General features: G+C 38.8%; 1 protein-coding gene across 1 annotated transcript in view; it reads right to left on the reverse strand.

The window, feature by feature from the left end:
• Nucleotides 1-1,015: 1,015 nt before the first annotated feature.
• The window catches only part of Samsn1 (SAM domain, SH3 domain and nuclear localization signals 1), a 47,821-nt gene continuing 28,781 nt past the window's right edge, over nt 1,016-20,055 (reverse strand). The window contains exons 5-8 of the mRNA XM_051191766.1: nt 17,916-18,067; nt 15,207-15,413; nt 12,748-12,898; nt 1,016-1,444 (exon numbers count right to left, since the gene is read on the reverse strand). Of these exons, the coding sequence (XP_051047723.1) occupies nt 1,245-1,444; nt 12,748-12,898; nt 15,207-15,413; nt 17,916-18,067 (710 nt within the window). The 3' untranslated portion in view covers nt 1,016-1,244. The remainder of the gene's footprint in view (nt 1,445-12,747; nt 12,899-15,206; nt 15,414-17,915; nt 18,068-20,055) is intronic.

The following is a 20,055-nucleotide window of genomic DNA, read 5'->3' on the forward strand; positions in this document are numbered from 1 at the left end:
AGATTATACACTGAAAGGTGAGTTCAGAGAGAAGACTCACAAGGTAGGTTCAAAGTCACTGGTAAGGGACTTACATATATTTACATGTTATGCTAGAGCTAATGAGAGGCCATCAGATGTTGCAAGCAAGGAGGATGATTTTATTTGAGTCGTGAAGATTTTTTTTTTTTTTTTTTAGAGACCATGTAGGGATTTGAAGATGGGTTATCTATTGGAAAGACATTACAACATTCCACACGAGTCTGAAATGTGATAGCAGAAAACTCTGGCAATGGATGGGATGTTAGAAGACTTTTGAGAGGTAGTATCCACATTTGTGAATTTGGCTGAGGAAGATAAAGGCAAACCAAAGAAGGAAATACCTTTCCTTTTCAGTGACTAGTTATTGGTTTAAAAAAAATGGTGAGGTATAAAGAAAATAGGAGGAACAACTTTTTAGTAACAATGAAGTGTTTGAGTATGTCAAACAGAAATAGGGAGCACCCAGGAGTTCAGTAACGTGGATCTGGGTTTAGGAGATAATTTGGGAATCAGTATACTTTCTTAACCGAAAACATGGTCTAATAGAAACTTTCTGTATAATAAATATTTAAATACCTTTAATAACTTTAGTCCAGCAGATACAGTATATACACGGTTTATTTTATTATTATTAGGGCTGAGAAAAGTTTAAAAAATATTTACATTTAAAATAAAACATCTCTATAATTATTTTTACTAAGTCAAAACATGAAGTATATATTTAACTAACTGCTTACCAAGTAACAGAGTGAAGAAAATTGTTACTAAAACTCCACCTTTGAACAGAACAAAGTATCTGATCTCAGCCTACAATTTCAAGCAATTAAAAAATGAGTGTTTTTTATAAATATGTATATAAATACACAGTTTTCCTGACTATATTTTTACACTTAAAAAAATGTAAGTACCCCATTCCCTTGCACAGGCAAGGTATGTTGCATTGTATCTTTTTTTTTTTTTTTTTTTTTTTTTTTTTTTTTTTTTTAGTATAGACAGAGGGACTCTTTTTTTGACAGATGAATTTTAACATATAGTATTTAACAAATATATATTTTATGAACACTCATTGGGAATTTAGAGAAATAAATTTGTATCTGCAATCATTCATATTAAAACACTTTCTTTGTACTTTGGGATGCATTTGGAACACTTCTGTTTGATCTTCTAGCAGATGAAGAGTTCGAATGGAATTCTGCTGTAGATGTAGAGATGTGAATGTGTGTTTAGTTACTGGGCTCTGTGATGGCAATCTTCTGTACCATGTCAGGCAGATTTTCTGACTCCAGGTCCTCTTTGCCATTGTCTGAGTTTTCTGATGAGATATAACAGCCTGAGTCCCTTGGGCAGTCATCTAACTGTGACTTACTTAAGATGTCTGGTCTTAAGGACAGAGGCACAGATTCATTTTCTTGCTCTTCAGTGGCTGAAAATGGAAAAAGCGTGGTGGTTAGGAAGAGCCAAGACAAGTTTTATATGATTGTCAGTTGCAAACATTATCCGATTTTAACTATTCCAGTCTTTATTTCAAAGGAAACTCATGTGAATAAAATGCAGATTTATTTGTTTTTTAAAAAAAGTATGCACATTCCCATATTCAGACTCTTGGAAATTAGCAATTGCTCATCACTGGTCACTTTTAGTTTCATGTTATTCCTGTGAATGACTTACATGTGTAAAGACCAATATGGAATCTCATTTTTACATTAATAATAAGTTGCCAAAGAACACAGATTGTATCCACAGTATGACAAATGCCTGGTCCAAATATTCCTTAAAAGATCATTAGAAAAGTCACATGTAGTTTGAAGTATAATCCCAGTGATCTTGATGAACAAGAGTTCTATAATTATGAATATGTGGATATGTAAGTAAAAGATGGAAAATGTGCAGCAAGTCTTCAAATGCTTGGAAATTAGCTAGCATTATTTGAAATATGCAAAATTTTCCTACATCTGCATTCACCACAGAAACAGACATAAGAAAAGTAGGTAACTTTTTGAGTATAAAATTCCAAGTTTCCCAGAACTGCTTCGTGAAATTTAATTTGTCTTATGCACCATTTTAGTTCTGAATAACAGTGGTATGTTTCAAGGTTTCTTTACTAAAGCAGTTTTATATACAAAACGGTATTATCTTTTAAAATGAAGACTATCAGAACTCGAACAAAAGGTGTCTCTAAAGACGCTAAGCAACCTTGTATCCTGTGACTCCTTTCAGGGATCCTTTCTCATCAGGCTTCTCTTTGGCAATGTGAAGGTCCTTTGTCCTCTTTTGAGACCAGAGCTAAGTATTTCTCTGCATCGTAAGCCAAGTTCTTCAGACAGAAAATGAATCTCTAGCTGTCATCTCTTAGCTGTATTACAACATCAGTGCACCCTTGGTTTTCACCCAACAGCAGGGGCCCTTACTTGACTCTTCACTGCTCTCACTCTGGGATCACCAAGCCTGTAGATTTACAGTTGAGGCTAGAATTGTGCCTCACATTCTTAATCACATTGCCCCGCACTTATCCAATTCCATATTAAATGAAAATATAGCAGAGCTTCAAAATCCGAAAATGTTTTCAGTTGACTCACATAATGCTAAGTAGGTTATCTTTATGAATCTGGCTTCACCTCCCAAGTCATCGTCTGTGTTTCGAGAGCATTGTCTAGGTTCCTTCTTATCAATATTGTTTATGGCTGCCATCTAGGCAGTAAGTCCTCAGTAACTTTTGATAGACACGAGAACCAAGCCCTAGTGATTTCAGGATGCCTGTGTGTAGTAAACAACTCATCTTTCTCGTATCAGGATGCTAGTAGTTATGCATTACAATTAGATAAACAGAAAATGCTTAACGTATTTTCTGATTCTGTAGTTACAAGATTAGTTGTTCAGAAAGGCTGAAAAAAAAATGTTAAAAACCACTTCCTAGTCTACTCATCTTCAAAATGGAACAGATGATGTCCTTTAACCCTTTCCTGGAAGATCAATGCCACATCTTCCCCATTCTCCTGAATAAATAATTCCTGATGTATAATATTAACATAATATGATATAATAGTAATATTCTCCTGATAAATATTTGCTATAACTTTTAAGTGTTCTGCTCTCTGGCCTTTGAATCCGGGGGGGGGGTGTTAATAGTTTGATCATAAAAGCCCCATAAGGTGTACGTGATTTACTTAGTGAGAGGGCTTGATGAAGACCTGTCACTTGTGTTTCCAAGCTCTCCTTTTACGGACAGCTGCGTTCAGGCATCATTTTCTAAGGCATTGCCTTGGCCTTTTTCTCTTGTTGCTATCAAAAAGAAAGGAACCCGCTCAGTCCCATTATCCTGGCACTTTTGGAGAAAGCAAGCCACACTAGTTCTTGAGTACACACTGCCACGTTTTCAGTGATGTGAGTATGATCCCGTTAGTCACTCTGGTGAACAAAAGGCCACCTTTTCTCTTTAGTGTGTGCCTCTTACCTCAACCTAAGAAGAAAAGCCTGAGCTACTTCTGATCAGAATGGCATTCTAAGCAAAACTTGGAATCCTCAGGCTCATTTGTCCCTAGCCTTGTGTCCTGTTCAGGTTGAGGAGAATTTGTGAAGCAATTTTGAAGATAGAAAACTCAGTCTCAGGTGCCTCTGATTTCCAATATTGTCTCCTTTTTTCTTTCAAACAACTAACACTTAGCTTCTTTTCTTCAACCCCAGAATTCTCTACACACTCACCACAAATGGTCTCCAAGCAGTCAATGAAAATCTAACTTTCCCAGAATATATACACTGTTTTCGCAGTGAGAGAGTATTTGTCTTGTTCCCACCTGAGAAATGCCGTCTCACAGTCTCTGAGTTCTAGGAAATGCTTTGTTTAAAATACAGGCTCTTTACTGTGAGAGCCCTCCCATTGGCAGTTTTTATGAGGAGGGTAAGTAGGTTCTCAGGCTGAGAATTAAGCAGCATGGTAATTTACAGAACAGCAGTGATTTGCTAATGGGTTCCACGTGAAGTGAAAACATTCCTGTTCTCCTCAGGTGCTTCTCACCAGGCCTGCGATAATTTCAGGCAGGTTGTCAGCTGGAGCCCCTCGATTGTGACTATAAAAAGAAAAGGCAGGTCATCACACAGCACTATGAAGGGGACAACTCCATAGCACCCTGGCTTTGGATGTAGAGGGCCGGATTGCTTTCTGTTTCTTGTTATCCTGACACTAATGTCCGGGATTGGTATAAATGTAGGTCTTGGGCTTCTGTTGTTGTTGTTTTATTTGTTTGGGTTTTCTTTTTACTGGTAGAGAGTAAACTCACAGTAATACATTCACATTTTCTTTCTAAGTCATTTAGACCCCTTGTGTGTTGGTGAAACAGCAAAGCTAACTGGCTTACCTAGAAGTTGATACCATAATCTACATCAGCTCTGGCCTGTGGTCCAATCATCTCAACCCACCAGGCAAATAACATATTGTAATAACAAACACTTTACTGCCAAAACTATGGACTTTGTGGAGGATTGCTGAGTGCATATTTACACACTAAAACATTTCCTGTGATACTTAAAAAACAACAACAAAATAAACAATACATATTTTTCTACACTGTGTTATTCAAGTTATATAAGAGCATATGTTTATATAATTAATTAACAAATGGACATATTTATATATTAGATGGATTTTCTATTTTTAAGGTTTCTACTATATTTTATATTTTATTTTTAGATTGTAGAAATGTTAAAATAGTTTTTTTTATTCAAAATAGCCATAGAATGCTTTGTGATTTCCCAAAGACTATGCATTCTTGTAAACATAAATGAGTACAACTATTGACATGCATTTCTTATTATAATCAATTAATAGCACCCACACTAGAGACTTCAGCAATAGAATTCTATATGCCATACAATGAGATGAAATTTGCCATACTAAGGAAAGAATTATTTAAAAAATATTTTATTCCCTACCAAAATTTTTAGAGAATGATATAAAGTCCATGAATCAAAATCATAGATTTAAGATTGTCATCAATATTGAAAAGTGATATGGTGATTAAAAAATAAGACAGCTAATATAATTATTCATAAAATAATTATATTGGAATTTGACATTTAATTAATTAAGTGCAGGCAGTCTCAGTTTTATTAAAAGTGAAGAACACTTTGAAGACATAAAACTAGATGCTTTTCCTGGGAAGATCTTCTCAGGCTCTGAGGAAAGCATCCTTCCCAGGCTCATACATTACAAAGTGAAAGGTTCTTTGAAACTAAGAACTTCCCATTTTTGCTTGACCTTTCAGGTTTTTAACCCAAAACTTCCCAGATTTTTCAACTTTACTGTCATGTTTGCTTTAAATGTAAAAGTATCTGTTTCTACTGGCACTAGCGAAATTCCCTGGAATCCACAAGGATGACCCTAGCCAAGACTTCTAGCAATAGCGGAGAGGGCGCCTGAACTGGCCTTCCTCGATAATGAGATTGGTGTCTATTTTAATTGTCATCATAGAACCTTCATCCAGTAATTGATTGAAGCAGATGTAGAGATCCAGAGCTAATCACTGGGCTGAGCTCCTTGCCTCTGGTGGAAGAGAGGCAGGGGTATGATGGGGGAAATCCACAGAAACAGCTGATCTGAGCTAGTGGGAGCTCACTGACTTCAGACTGACAGCTAGGGAACCTGCCTAGGACCAAACTAGTAGGCCCTTTAAATATGGGTGACACTTGTATGGCTTGGGTAGTTTTGGGGGCCACTTGGAATGGGACTAAGATTTATCCCTAGTGCATAAACGGGCCTTTTGGAGCCTATTCCCTATGGAGGGATACCTTACTCAACCTAGACACAGGAGGGAGGGACTTGGTCCTGCCTCAAAGATATGTAAGAGACTTTGTTGACTCCCCATGGGAGGCCTGAGGAGTGGGTGTGGGATGAGGGGAGGGGGGGACAGAGGAGGAGAGGCAAGGGAAACTGGCACTGGTATAAAGTATAGTTTTAAAAAATAAAGAAGAAAACAAAACCTACAATCAGATGCATTTTACAAGAAATGATAAAATTGACATTGTTAAAAGAAAAAAAATCTGTGACCCCCCCCCCACACCCACCTCCGAACTATCAAATAATGTAAGCTGAGAGTCACAGGGAAGTGGCTGGCCAAAGGAAGTATTGACGGAAAGTGGTTTTGCCCTAACAAAACAATATTTACACTAGTTAAATTAACACTGAAGGTGTCCCAAAAGAGTCTATGAACTCTTGAGAGCAATGAAGCTGCCTCTTGGCTTTCTGCCTTTGTTCTGTGGCTGTGCATATTTTAGGATAGCCTCTTTCAGTATTTGTGAGGTGGTTTCCAAATTGGATTGAATGAGGTGAGGGGATGTTCCCTCTGTGGGTGAGACTGTCCCCTGTGCTGGACTGTATACATGTGAGAAAGTCAATTGAGCACCAGCATCTGTCTTTCCAAATCCTAACTGTGTATGCAGGGTGATAAGGGGGCAATGCCCCTGCTGCCCCGACTTTCCCACAGTGATGGACTGGACCCTCAATCTGTGAGATGAAAACCCCCTTTTCCCTTGTTTCCTCATGTCAAGGATTTAGCCACAGCAACAAAAAAGCATCCATTGTACATATGTTCATACCAGTACAGAGACCAATATTAGGCTCTTAACATCTTAAAAATACCTTCCTTGATTCACTTAGCAAATTAATGGGTTGAATTGTAAGTTGTAACTAGACCTTCTACCATTTGAGCTAATATGTTTTTTAGTAAATTTAATAGAAAAATCTTAGAATTTGAATTACTATATATATCAACTATTAATATTTTAAACTTTGAATTTTATACATGGTTGCTTTCAAATAATTCTTTCACTCTGTACATACATGTGTACATTGCTAGCATGTCAATGAAATAAATCTTGACCAGATGCCAAACTACCCATCTCCCTGTTGCAGAACTCAAACGTGTACGGTGGGACTGCAGGGCATATCACTTTATATCATCAGGAAAGCATCTTCCTCACTATTTGCAAGCACTCAGTATCTGTCAAGTGTGTGAGCACGAAAAACAACTGGGATCAGTAGGAAAGCACATGTGTTAGAAGATTTCATCTTGTTTGACCAAGGTGATCATTTATTTCAAAGCCATGGCTAGGCTAGATCATAGTCTCACTGTAATATAAAAGCAAGTGCAAGAGTGTTACACACATACATGCACACACACACACACACACACAGAGGCACTGCAGTAATCTTTATATAACTGTTGTGAGCAGTCTCTAAGTTCTTCTCACTAGAAATTACTCTCTCTCTGAAGAAAGGGTAAAAATGTAATTGCAGTTTAATTATTATGTCTGGCATATGCTGCTTGCAATGTAAGCAATAGTGGAGAGGTTACCTTAAATGTCCTTCCCTGATAAGGAGATTGATGACTATCTTCAAGCAGACACCCACAGCTAAACACTGAGCCAAACTACTGGAATCCAATTGTAGAGGGAGGAGTGATGAGCAAACAGGTCCAGACCAGGTTGGAGAAACCCACAGAAACTGCTGACCTGAACAAGGGGGAACCTCATGCACCCCAGTCTGATAGCTGGGAAACCAGCATAGGACTGACCCAGTCCCCCTGAATGTGTGTGTGTCAGTTAGGAGGATTGGGCAGTATAGTGAGGTAGTCCTTCTGTAGCACTGACCACGCCCATTGGGGGGTGGAGCGATGGGCGGAGTGACCTGAGGAAGGAGGTCGGAGGGGGCCAGGAAGGCGCTCTCTTTCTGGTGTGACTCGGACAGGAGGGGATCCGGTTGAATTTCCTGGTGTTCATCTGTCTAGGTTGTAAGTTATTTCTCCCTGAATAAACATCTATTCGGCCTATTTGTTTATCCTGATCCTTATTAACCACAATATCTGGTGTCAGAAGGACTACCTCACTACAGGGCAGTCTATGGGGCCTCTAGTAGTGGATCAGTATTTACCCCTAGAATACGAATGGATTCTGGGAGCCCATCCTACATAGAAGGATACTCTCTCAGCCTAGGCCTCATCCTTCTAGGGAGCAGAAAGGAGGTGGGATGGGGTTTGAGGGAGGGACAAGGGAGGATGGGGAGGGGAAGGGAACTGGGATTGACAAGTAAAACAAGCTTGTTTCAAATTTAAATAGAAAAAAAAATAAAAGAAAGGTTAAAAAAAAAAAAGTAATATGCTGTTTGCCTTAAATGAAATCTTAGATAGTAACAACAAAAATAAATCTGGAGAAACCTAATCCTAAAGGCAAGCAGCTGTGAATGATTAAGTGTGTGTGTGTGTGTGTGTGTGTGTGTGTGTGTGTGTCAATATGTAAACAAATACCAATAAAATACCTGTCTCTATTGGTTTATGTGAGCAATTATTGTATATTTTCTCAAAATGTGTATCTCTTTTTTGTATCCCGATTCAAGTCATATTCCAGATGGGTTAGAAAGCCCAGGTACACATGTCAGGGGCTAGACTCCAGGCTAGACTGGCACATAGCTGGACCAACTGCTGGACCGCTGTCTGCCATCATTGCAAATCTCCCCTGCTGGCGGCTCTTGTTCCAGCTACTGACAGGGCCCTTCCATTTGCTCCACATCAACTTGGGCAGGCAGGAAGGCACAACTGGGGATGGTAGAGCAATGAGGAGCTGCTGTGACCACAGCCTGTGCCAACAACCTGGCACATAACCATCCTTCACCCTTCCTCCTCATTTGGCACTGAAATCACAATTAACAAGTATCTAAAATATACTGAATACCAATCCTGTGAAGATTCTTTATTTTGTTACCATAATTTTATAGTTTAAAATTTATTTAGCCCTGGATGCTTAGAAAGGAAGGTATTTTCATCACCCCTCACCCCCAGTGCAGTCATACACAGTTTGTTTGTTAGACACATCACCGTGATTTCAAATGTACTGAAAGAAACTGCAGAAGAAATGGAAACAATATATTATAAACAGCAGTTAACTATTTTATTCTAAGGAAGTATTCCTGAGTAAGATAAAGGGGCTTTAAGGATTTTGTATGTAGAAAACCTCCAGCAACACATGTTCACACACACACACACACACACACACACACACACACACACACACACACACACCTCCTCAAGTTGGTAGGAATATTTCCTCCAGAAGCAAAGACCAATGTAAAGCGCAATCATCAACAAATGAACCCATTTATACAAAATAAACAGACCCTGCTTTCTCTGACCCTTTTAGGCCTCACTTACAGTCCTTTTGCCCCACACTTTATCTGCATCCCCAGGTGAGAGAGTCAATGACCTTTGTCTGTGTAGCAATAATGCAACATGGTAGCGCACCGCACCCTGAATACCCCTCATTATCTTGCTCGGACAGCAGAGCTCCAAAGTCATCGTTGTCCAGCAGTAAACCCGTGACTGGCTTGAACACCTTCCATTGCCCATGTATCAGCTACTTGGTGAAGAGTCTTCCTCCCACCGAGTAGTGACCTAAAATATTTAATCCACTTCAAATTATAAAGGTCAAAGTTAGAACAAAACTATCTATTCTGGGCTAAGAGAAAATGAAAAAAAAAGATTGAAGTCATAGCCTCTCATTCCCTACCCCCTGTCCTGTCTCCTGTCCTCCTTCACACTCCACATATATTAAGGATTCACACTGGGCATGTGCTCTTTCCTGGATTATCACAAGGTTTGGGGTTTTATTTTTTAATACTTTGGACGTATGCACAGTTTGCTTAATTTTTATATTGAATGTGTAGCAAAGCCAGAACTCTCCAAATGTTCAACCTAAGAACGGAACCCCAAACTAGGAATGGACTGACATACCTGAACTGGTGTTATCCAAAAATAGTAATAAAGACACATACATAAAATGGGGCTAATTCTTATGCCCTATTCTTTTCAAAGAGCTATTTTTAGCCTGCAACTATGACATGCATTTGTTTGATTAAACAGTATCATACTTTTAAATAACCATAAATTCAAGGTCTTCATCATCCAGGGAACATGAAGGTTGTGCATTTAATCTTTAGGTTGGTGGTAGAAGATATGATTCACAAAGAAGGACAGATAAAAACAAGCCTACAGTAGCATGGTGCTGTATCATCAAAATTCACCATCTTATCAACAAATGGAAGCCGTTCTTCTTCATTTCATAAGCAAAGCAGTTTCATGTAAGATAAATGGCTTTCAGTCAGAGTAGCCTAACATACAATATGCATCTTTTTGACATGTATATCCTAACACGACTTTATACCCTAAGATTAAAATAAGAATAATCTCGGGGTTGTGTGTTGAGAGTGACACAAGTCGAATCTGGGTTTTTCTATTATCTGTCTGCTGAAAGTAGACTCTGTGTGTATGCTTACACACAAAAGGCTATTGTTGAAGATTCAGCATTGCTTGACTTTCAAGTACCACATTGGAAAAAGTCTTATACAGGGAAATAATTTCTGATATTAGTCCTCTTTATGTGTCCAAAAGAGTCACATGGTGTGTTTGTGTGTTTTGTTTGTTTGTTTGTTTTTTCAGGGACCAGGAATGACTGCAACATACAATCACATAGGCATAGGTGACTAAGTCCTGGATATATGGCTTGAAAAATCTATTTGGCTATTCTTGTTCTAGTTTTTTTCTATCTTGTGAATATTACCCTTTAGGAGACTGAGAAAGTAGCAGAAATTTTTGTGTTAAAATATAAAAGATTTATTTATCTATTTTTACCTTTACTTTGACCTTTACAGCAGTGTGCCTTTGATCACAGCCCTACCTCTCCTTCTCATCTATTTATTTGACTTCTTCGAAATTCGTTTCTGATTATTTTCCCCAGCTGGAAATAGGATAAGATAGGTGTTTTGAATTGTAGGAGAACAGCAAGTATGTTCAAACCCTGAGAGCCACTCTTCTCCCTCATTGTACTTCATGGTCACATCCTTTGGGAGCTTGGCTATGTCACTGCACTGGATCAACAGAACAAACCTCCAGAACTGGTTTCTTAGTATGCATTGGTTAGTGAGGAGCCATGAATTGAAATGACAGGGTGTAAAAGAAGCTGCTTATTCTACCTAATAGCTATCTCTGCATCGATTCTCACTGGCAGATTTTATCTGGGTTCATGCTACTGGATAAGCCATCTACTTTTCTAAGTCGGTCTTTGCCTGCTTTTGAGACTGCATCCTCCTGTGCCTATCTCCCAGTCCCCAAAACTTCAAACACAACTTTAAAACCCAGGTCTAGAATAATTTCTACTAGCGTTGGGTTAGTCATGCATACCAAAGACATTGGGAAAGGATAAATATCTGTGCACGCACAAGACTGCAAGTATGCAAAAAGTAAAACTGTTGCTGAAGAAGTCCATTAATTCTTACCACACATGAAGCAAGTATAGCCAGACTACACCTCAGTTTGGCAGGACTTTTGAAGTGAGGTACAGGATAACCCACAAAGGAAGTCGAGAGGTCTGGTTCTATATACAGACTCCCCACTGCTCGCCATCTGAACTGTTTCTGTAATGTTAATCCCAGCAGTGCTTCCTAGACATTAGGCTGGAATCTTATCTCTAAAATCACTAGGACCTTGTTCAAGGTACAAGGCACGTACTGCCTTAGGTTCTCAGCTGTCTATCTGAGCTGCAACAGCACACAGGAAAATAATAACCATGGGGACTTTGGACTGAAGCTTTACTAAAAGTATTACATTTGAAGAAAATAGTTAAAAGCTAATGTTAGTTTTAGTTTTGAAAGAGAATACTGGATTGGAGTGTTCTAAATATGGTTTTTAAGCTTTGGAGTTAGATTCCATTCACTTTTTTGTCTTTTTCTTTAAAAAAAAAAGTTTGAGAATTCCATACATGAATACACTATGTTCATATCATTTCCACCCCTCCTCCTCCAATTCCCACCAAGCTTTCCCATCCCCATCTACAATTATTGTTCCCATGCACACACAGCAATGACAACAACTATACATAGCTATATATACATATCTGATTAGTTTTGCACTATTTGCATTGTTTAGAGAGAGGCTCCATTCCTTTTTCCATGGCAAAGCACTCTGCAGTCCTTGGCCTTCCCTAAACTCAGGGTTCTGAGTTCTGACTAGACTTAATAGAAAGAGTGCCCTGAATGGGCAATTGTAAAAAATAAAAGCTATTTGATTTTTATAACCCAGCTAGCATAACTTGTACTCAGCCATAAATGAATCAGCATTTATTATTTCATCTTTAGTTTATATTTACAAATACAGAGATCCATCGCTGATAATAAAGGTGAGTGCTGAATATTTTTGCAAGCTATTATAACATTTACAAAGAGTATTATAAACACACACAAGATGTGACTATATGGTAATGAAATGAATTTTCCTGTATGAAGGGATATCTCATTAGCTTAGTGCCAGCCAGGCTCTGTGTTGTTCTACAGAAGACATGTGTGACTTTTCTCAATAATGGCTCATGCTGTCAGTAAAATAGTTGTCGCTAGGTCCCATGGTCTTTGACAGTACAGGCATCCACGTGTGTGTAAATAAATTTCTTGGGAGAACAAAAACAAAAGGCCCAGAGAAATCTTTTCCTTTTGTAAAAATACAAGTAAAAATCTTTTCCCCAATTACACATTTTGACCAGAGTTGTATCTGGTATTATATGAAAGTTTCTCATGTTGTAGGAAGAATGCTTGATATGATTCTTAGTAAGTGACATTGGGTCTTTCCTTTTAAGAGTTTTACTATTTATATCAAGGCATAATGATCAGGAGGGAGAAGAATGGGTATGTACACTTACTTTCTTCATCCAGGAGACTCTCAGCAGCCGACAGTAGCCTAATCCTGTCTTCTGCATTGGTAATGTTTAATTCAATGAGATGACTTTCTTTAATATCCTTCAAATCTTCCAGAGTCTCATAACCGTTGAGCAGAAGTGTTGAAGTATATTCCTGTGGGAGGAAGGAAATGTATGTAATCTGTAAACTAGTAGGGCTCAAATATTGAGTTTTATCTAAATGAAAGTAATTATAGAAATACCTGTGATAGCAAAAAGCATCAATGAAACTCTTGCCTAAGCTCATTTTATTTACACTGTTTACACTCATTTCCACAAACAAACTCTGGGGCATGTAATAGAAAGTATTGTTAAGTTCTTAACCTTCAAAGGACAGCTGTAAAGAAGAAGGAATCACTTGGCTCTTGAACAGTGGGAAATCATGGATCATTCACCAGCTGAATTGTCCATCTGATCTGGCATTTTTACTTCATACCTAGTTAAATTGATACAGATTTGTCTTAAGTTTTTTGATACAGTATCTCTAATCAATTAAATTATAGTAATATTTCTGAACCAGTCTCTCTTTTTGATTGTTTGGTCATGAAAGCATCTAATCTCATTATTTTCTTAGAGTAGCTAAAAAATGAACTTAAGCTCCCGTGAGATGGGTCAGTAGGTAAACTGCTTGCTGCCTAAGATGATGACATACATAAATGGTAAGAGAAGAAATCCACTCTTGCAATTGTCCCTACACACACACACACACACACACACACACACACACACAAAGAGAGAGAGAGAGAGAGAGAATAAATAAATAAATGTAAAAAGTAAAAAAAAGCTTGAAACAGACACAATTCTGTATACAAAATAAGTTTAGCATTTTGACTGATTGCAAGGTATTATGTTATCTAATGAATCACAGTTAAAGAAAGTATTTATTTCCTTTCCTCAGTAGGGGTATTGTCTGTCATTTGCAATGACATATATTAGTATAAAATTCATAGACTTCTGACCATAAAATATCTATGTGGTTCTCAACCTGTGGGTTGTGACCCCCCCCACTGGTGTTGTATATTAGATATCCTTCATATCATATATTTACACTAGGATTCATAACAGCAGCAAAATTACAGTTATGAAACAGCAACAAAAGTAATTTTATGGTTGGGGTTAACACAACATGAGGAACTGTATTAAAATGTTGCAGCATGAGGAAGGTTGAGAACCACTGTTCTATGTTATTTCTATAACCACTGTTCTAGGAAACTGAATATGCAAAGTGAAGTCAAATTGTTCTTAGCTTCCTCAAAAATTTCTCCTGTTTTACTTGACCATAGTTTTAGTGTCTTTATTTTAGTTACTAAATTTGAATATGATGTCAGAAAGTGTTATATAATCAAGAAAAACTTATTAAAAACCTCATTTTAACCAAAAAGGGGGGAAGAAGAATGATGATTTGTTTTAAAATAGTGTGTTTTAAAATAACACAAACTACCCAAGTTTCCATTCTTGCACAACAATCTGTGACATCTTGAGTACAATGTTTAACCCACTTAAGCATTTTTCCATGGGTGACAGAGGCAGCTTTCAAAATGTTTCCTCCCAGGAATATCACACTGTATCAAGCATTCTATAATGAAACTTAAAACAGTATGCTGGGAGACAGGAGGGTAATTTAATAACTCAGAAATACCAATTAAGAAGAATATAATGACTACTTTTTTGATGGATTGCTCTGTCCAAGTACTGAGAAGTGAATTTTACAAATGGGATGCAAAACAGAGAATGGAGTGGTACTACTTAGGGTGTATACTGTACTGTGTAGTCTATTATACCACTGAACAAGAGCTATTTCTTTTCTAAGGTACAACTATAATAAAATTAGGGTTATAGAAACAGACTATTGGAATGCCAGCGGTACAATGAGTTCAAGTGAGGTGCTTTTAAAACAAACTTTCCTGTGAAATGACCATCTGAACCCTATTGATCACTGTTTCTGAAACTATTTCTCACCTGATTATTTCCAGGTATTTTCATTACTTCATTATTTTCAGTTACTTTCTTTGTACTTCATGTTCATCTCTCTGCTACAAAAATACAAGCTTCCTTTCATTTTTCTTCCCCGTCCCTCAAATCTCACCAGAGCCTTCACATTCTCTTTATCATTCTCACTTAGACATTTCCCCATGGCCTGCTGTTCTCCTAGATAAATATTCTTTTATTCCCATCACCATTTCTCTTTTTTCATCTCTACTGTCACTGTCTGCTAAGTACCATTAGGGTTTAGTCCAAAGGGTGCAACATCAAGACCTGTCCTTAAAATAGTAAAGGTAACAAAGGAGATGTAAGAGCAGTTCTAGGAAAGCAGATTCCTCTCCACTCCCACTTTTTAACAGCCCTGTGAAAATACTGATCCACTACCCTCACGTATCCCACCAATTTTCCAGCAAAACCAAGCGGACCAAACATTTACTAACCTGAAGGTGGATGTGTTCTAGAAACTCCTGCAGAGTCTTGGTGCTCTCTCTTTTACTGCTTCTTGCTGCCTTTGTTTTCTTGGGAGCCGCTTCCTCTTCTGAGATAACATCCACATAAATAAATTTGAAGTTTCCCACTTTGTTGTTCAGCATCCCTGTCCACATGCCCATTGGGGTCTTACAGATTATGTCTATGATGTCTCCTTTCTGTGGACAAAAAACCAAACACGAATCAAATTCCAAAGCACCACCATGCTTTGGTAATATGGAAAAAAGAATGGAAGTGTAGGATTCTTACAGGAATGAGGGTAACGTGCTAAAGGTCCAGTGATTGCAGAAATAGATATGAGTTCGCTTCCTCAACGAAACTATTCGCTATGTAGTGAAGAAACTACCAACATGCTTGATGATGTTTTTCTCTTCTTTACCGTATTAGCTCACTAACTTACATTGTGTGTTAAATATACCGTTATCTTATGCTTGCTAGGTATGTGTTGAGTAAATAGCATGAGGTATCAGATTATTGCTCTGTTACAGGAAAAGACACAGTGATATTAAGTGATAACGAAGTTATAGATGGGGGTCAGAACTCAAGCTTAAATTGTGTGAGCTTAAAAATGGTTTCTTTTTATTCCCCTTCCCAATTTAGTATAAGAATAAAATATTACATCATCATTCAAATGTGCTCTTAAAGGGAGAAGAAAGACACATGGACTCTGATTTTATCTCATTTGACACAGTTCATTTACAGTATAGAATAAGTTCATTTAAACTGATTTATCTGGGTAAAGTAATTAATGTATAGGGTTTACTAAATGTGCAATGGAAGTATTTGTGTAGCCAGGTATGCTGCTTAATTCTTCAGTTACTGACGACACCTTTCCTATCAGTATCTCTCACCACCCTAGCACTGATCTGTGACCTAGGGAAACCCGTTGGGGGAAAGCTATCTCTTTGGCCTGGGTAGAGACCTCACTTTCCAGGCTACTCAAAGTATAAAAGAATTAATGTTTGGTCTGGCCAATCATCTAGCCAAAGGGACACCCCTTGGGAAGTGGGTCATCTTAAGCCATGCTCAAAGGAGACGAGGAATAATGAGCCCGTTAGTGAGGTAAAGTGATGTGACTTCCCATAATTGTCACCCCTCATATAGGGCTGCAGATAATTCCCCAAGTCTGTCTGAAGTTCTCAGAAAAGCACAGCTCATCCTTTTCCTCTTTGTATCTCTCTTCAAAGTGTGCTCTTCCTAATGCTTTCCTTTCTCTACCATGTGGTGGCTTGCATGTCATGTAGGTGACCTCCATGCAGCACTAACTCCAATGCCATGTCTTTCTCTGTTCTTCATATTTCTCTTTCCTGTGGCTAATGAGACTTATGACTTGCTGCCCTGGGTATTTTCTTTTAAATTACAATAAAATTTTCTTCAATTTTGAGTCCATTCTTAAGTTCTTTTACTAGTGAGACTAAGAACTCCACACCTCAATTTTCCAGGTAACATGTTGTAACTTCACTGGCATTCCCCAAACTTTATGATAACATCAAAAGGAGATATTATGTAGAACCAAAATCAACAACAAAGTTTTCGGTGAAGCATGAACTAGGCAGATTGAAATGACCCAGCCAACTAGCATTTAACTGTAGAATCCAAGTATTGGCAAGAGTAAAAATTCTCCTGGGGATATTTCTTTATGAGGAAATTTCATTTCTATGAAAATATGTGCCTATTTTATGAGTCGTATTTACTCAAATAAAAATCATAGTCTTTTTTATCTAACTTTTCATCCCAAATAGATGGCATAGATTTCTATATTTGCTACTTCAAGGCTCTAACAGCTATGCTTAAATCTATATTTTCCTGCAGGTCTGGGAAAATGTGATTGAAGTGAAACACAAGTTTTATTTGCAGTAGTAATATATAATTGAGTATGATTTTGGTGGAAAGATATGGTCTGTCTGATTTGGGATAGTGTGTCTGCCTGTCTGGCTTCTGGGTTTGGGTCTAAGTGTTTGTACTCTTCCCTGTGAGAATGAAACGGCAGGCCAGATGCTATCCACCCAGGAGAGCAGCAAACTGGCTAGCATGCCTACCAAGTTTCTAGGTGTGGCAGTTTTTCATTGGGTCTCTCCTATAACCTGTAAATATTTTACATTTGTGGTCTTGTACCGTGTATCTTTTAAACTTGCACATTACAGCAAAGTTGGCAAGTTACCCGGGCATTGATTCAGTTTCCTTCATCAGGAACCGTGGGATCTTTATTGTGTTCTATGAGAGCTCCAGAAAATCACCTTAATGGCAAGAAGGCATAGTTTCATAGGGAAGTTCTAGAAACTGTATTCTGCCAACACATGGGAGCTTTGATAAGGACTTCAAGTCTCAGAGAGTTCACAGCATGGCTGGAAGCCTAATAGAAGTCAGAGGTATCCTTGTGAAGATAACAGTTTCCCATACCCAGTAGTGGGAATTGGTTTTCACCAATTGTTTAGGAGTCTTAGGGTGTGCCTTCTGTGTGCTGACATCAGCCCTTAGAAGGAAGAGGAATAGACTGATCCCTCTCACTCCAGCTCACACTAAGTTCAAATTCTTCCCACTGGGAGCCAGTCCAACTATGGGAAGAACGTAATCCTTCCTTCCCACTTACTGTTGTTCCTACAGGAACTATCGTGCAACAGCATTGGACAAAGCAGGACGAATATGAAGGGTGGGCCCACCTTGATCTTGAGGGAGTCTGTGTCATAGGGACTTGGTGTGAAGTCAGTGTGCACTCTGGCACGGCCACAGAATGGCCCTGAGTAGGGGCTGTCGTCATCCAGTCGAAAACTATCCCTGTTACTTGTTCCATCCGAACAGCTCGTTATTCCACCTGGCGAAGGAAAGGTTAACCGTTCTTATTGAAGCTTCTTAGCCTCCTGCACCTTGTTAGACCTGGAGCAATGGACGCCAGTCTTATGGAGCTCCCCCTCACTCTCCCTGAGTGCCTCAATCTTCTCAGCTAGATGTGACCATTGCCCTGCCAGTCCGAACACTCCCCTCACCCTTATTCCAGTGCCGTCGCACTTTGGACTCTGGTCTGATATATCATAAAGGGCATTACGAATGCCTGCTTGCAGGAGCTCATGGCCCCTGGTCTGACAGCTGGGGAAGCAACATAGAACAAAACCTGAATGTGGGTGTCAGTTGGGAGCCCTGGGCAGTCTATGAAGCCTCTGGCAGTGGAATCAGTATTTGTCCCTAATGCACGATTGGAATTTGGGAGCCCATTCCCTATGGGAGGATACCCTCTCAGCATAGATACCCGGGGCAGGGCTTAGGTGACAGACTTCGATGATCCCTCATGGGTGGCCTCGCCCTCCCTGAGGAATGGAAAGGGGGTTCTAATGGGGGGGAACTAGGAGGACAGGGAGGGAGAGGGAACTGGGATTGGTAGTAAAATAATATTGTTTTTAATTTAAGTACAAGTTAATTTAAAACAAGAATGCTTTGCTAAATTACAGCAAGTTATAAGGTCAAACTTGGACCTAGATAATTTCATACTTGAAAATTAAGAGGATTTGATAGACACAGTTTAATTGTTATGTGTTATTATTGATCACAAATGGCCAACATATGACATATCAGAGTTCCCTACAACTTACAATAATTATAAAAAAATATCCTCCCCCAAATTCTGTGTGCCAAAGGCCTCATAAAAGCTGATGCTTTTGCTTGGCATGGGGTGGAGAGGAAGACTGCCCAAATGTCTCCAAGCTATCCTCAACTGCCTGGATGCTTGTTTTCTGTTCCCCTTCCTTTCTGAACTTGAATTTCAGGTGTAAGAAAACAAAACTGAACAAAGCAAACAGAGGGGAGCATTCCAGTTCACTCTAGTTTGTTTCCTTTTTGTAGCGTCAGTTCTGTTCCCATGGGAAGTGGCTTCTTGTTTCTCCCACATGCTCTGTCTCCTCATGTTTCCCTTCAGACTGACACTTGGCTGCTAGAGGAGGACATCGCTATAGGAGATTCACTACCATGAATTAGTAAATAAGCTAAAAATCCCACAGGACACGCTCCATTGTGTGTGAACAGAAATATGGCGTATAAGTGGAACACTGTCTCCCCATGCCTTCTTCTAGATGAATGTGTGGGTGCAGGCTTGGCCTCACGGATTGGAGTAATAAAATGTTTCCCACATTCAGTATCACAACTTGAATTTAAAAACTTTCAGCAGAAATGGATACTTATGAAATCTCTCTCTCTCTTACGCACACACACATGTGCACGCGCGTGCGCGCGCACACCCCCCCCACACACACACACACACTGAACATCCTTCAAATGGTTCTGCATTAATTTTCACCACAAAATAACTGTTGTATAGCTATGAATAAGATTGAGGATTTCAAAATATCTGCTCTTTGGGAGCCATCTTCAAGTAACAGAAGTAGTTGATATAAAAGGAAAAGGAAAATAAACTTTGCAGTGACATTTAAAAGTCCTGAAGAGACTGGAGGAGAGATAACAGTTTACATATAGAAGACAGAAGGCGCCAGCACAGTCAGTACTGTCTTGTCGGTATCGTAGACAAAACATGGGACTGGATCTTGAGTAATGTCCTTCTTAGACAAATACCGATAGACTCAGCAATCCCTATGGTCGCCTGCTAATCTGCTTTCCCACCTCACTGGTGACAGATCTATCATGTGCCATTACTCATTGCTTCAGTCTCTCCTTATTAATGGCAAACGTGAATGACAGAATTGAGGCAGAAGTCCTGCCTTTTGCAGAAGATCAGGAAAATTTTAAAAGGAAAAGGGTTGGAGAAGAAGAGGAGGAATGAGAGAGGGAAGGAAGAAGGAACAGACACAAGAGAAA

The sequence above is a fragment of the Phodopus roborovskii genome, unplaced genomic scaffold, assembly GCF_943737965.1.
Source record: "Phodopus roborovskii unplaced genomic scaffold, PHOROB, whole genome shotgun sequence".
Taxonomy (NCBI): Eukaryota; Metazoa; Chordata; class Mammalia; order Rodentia; family Cricetidae; genus Phodopus; species Phodopus roborovskii.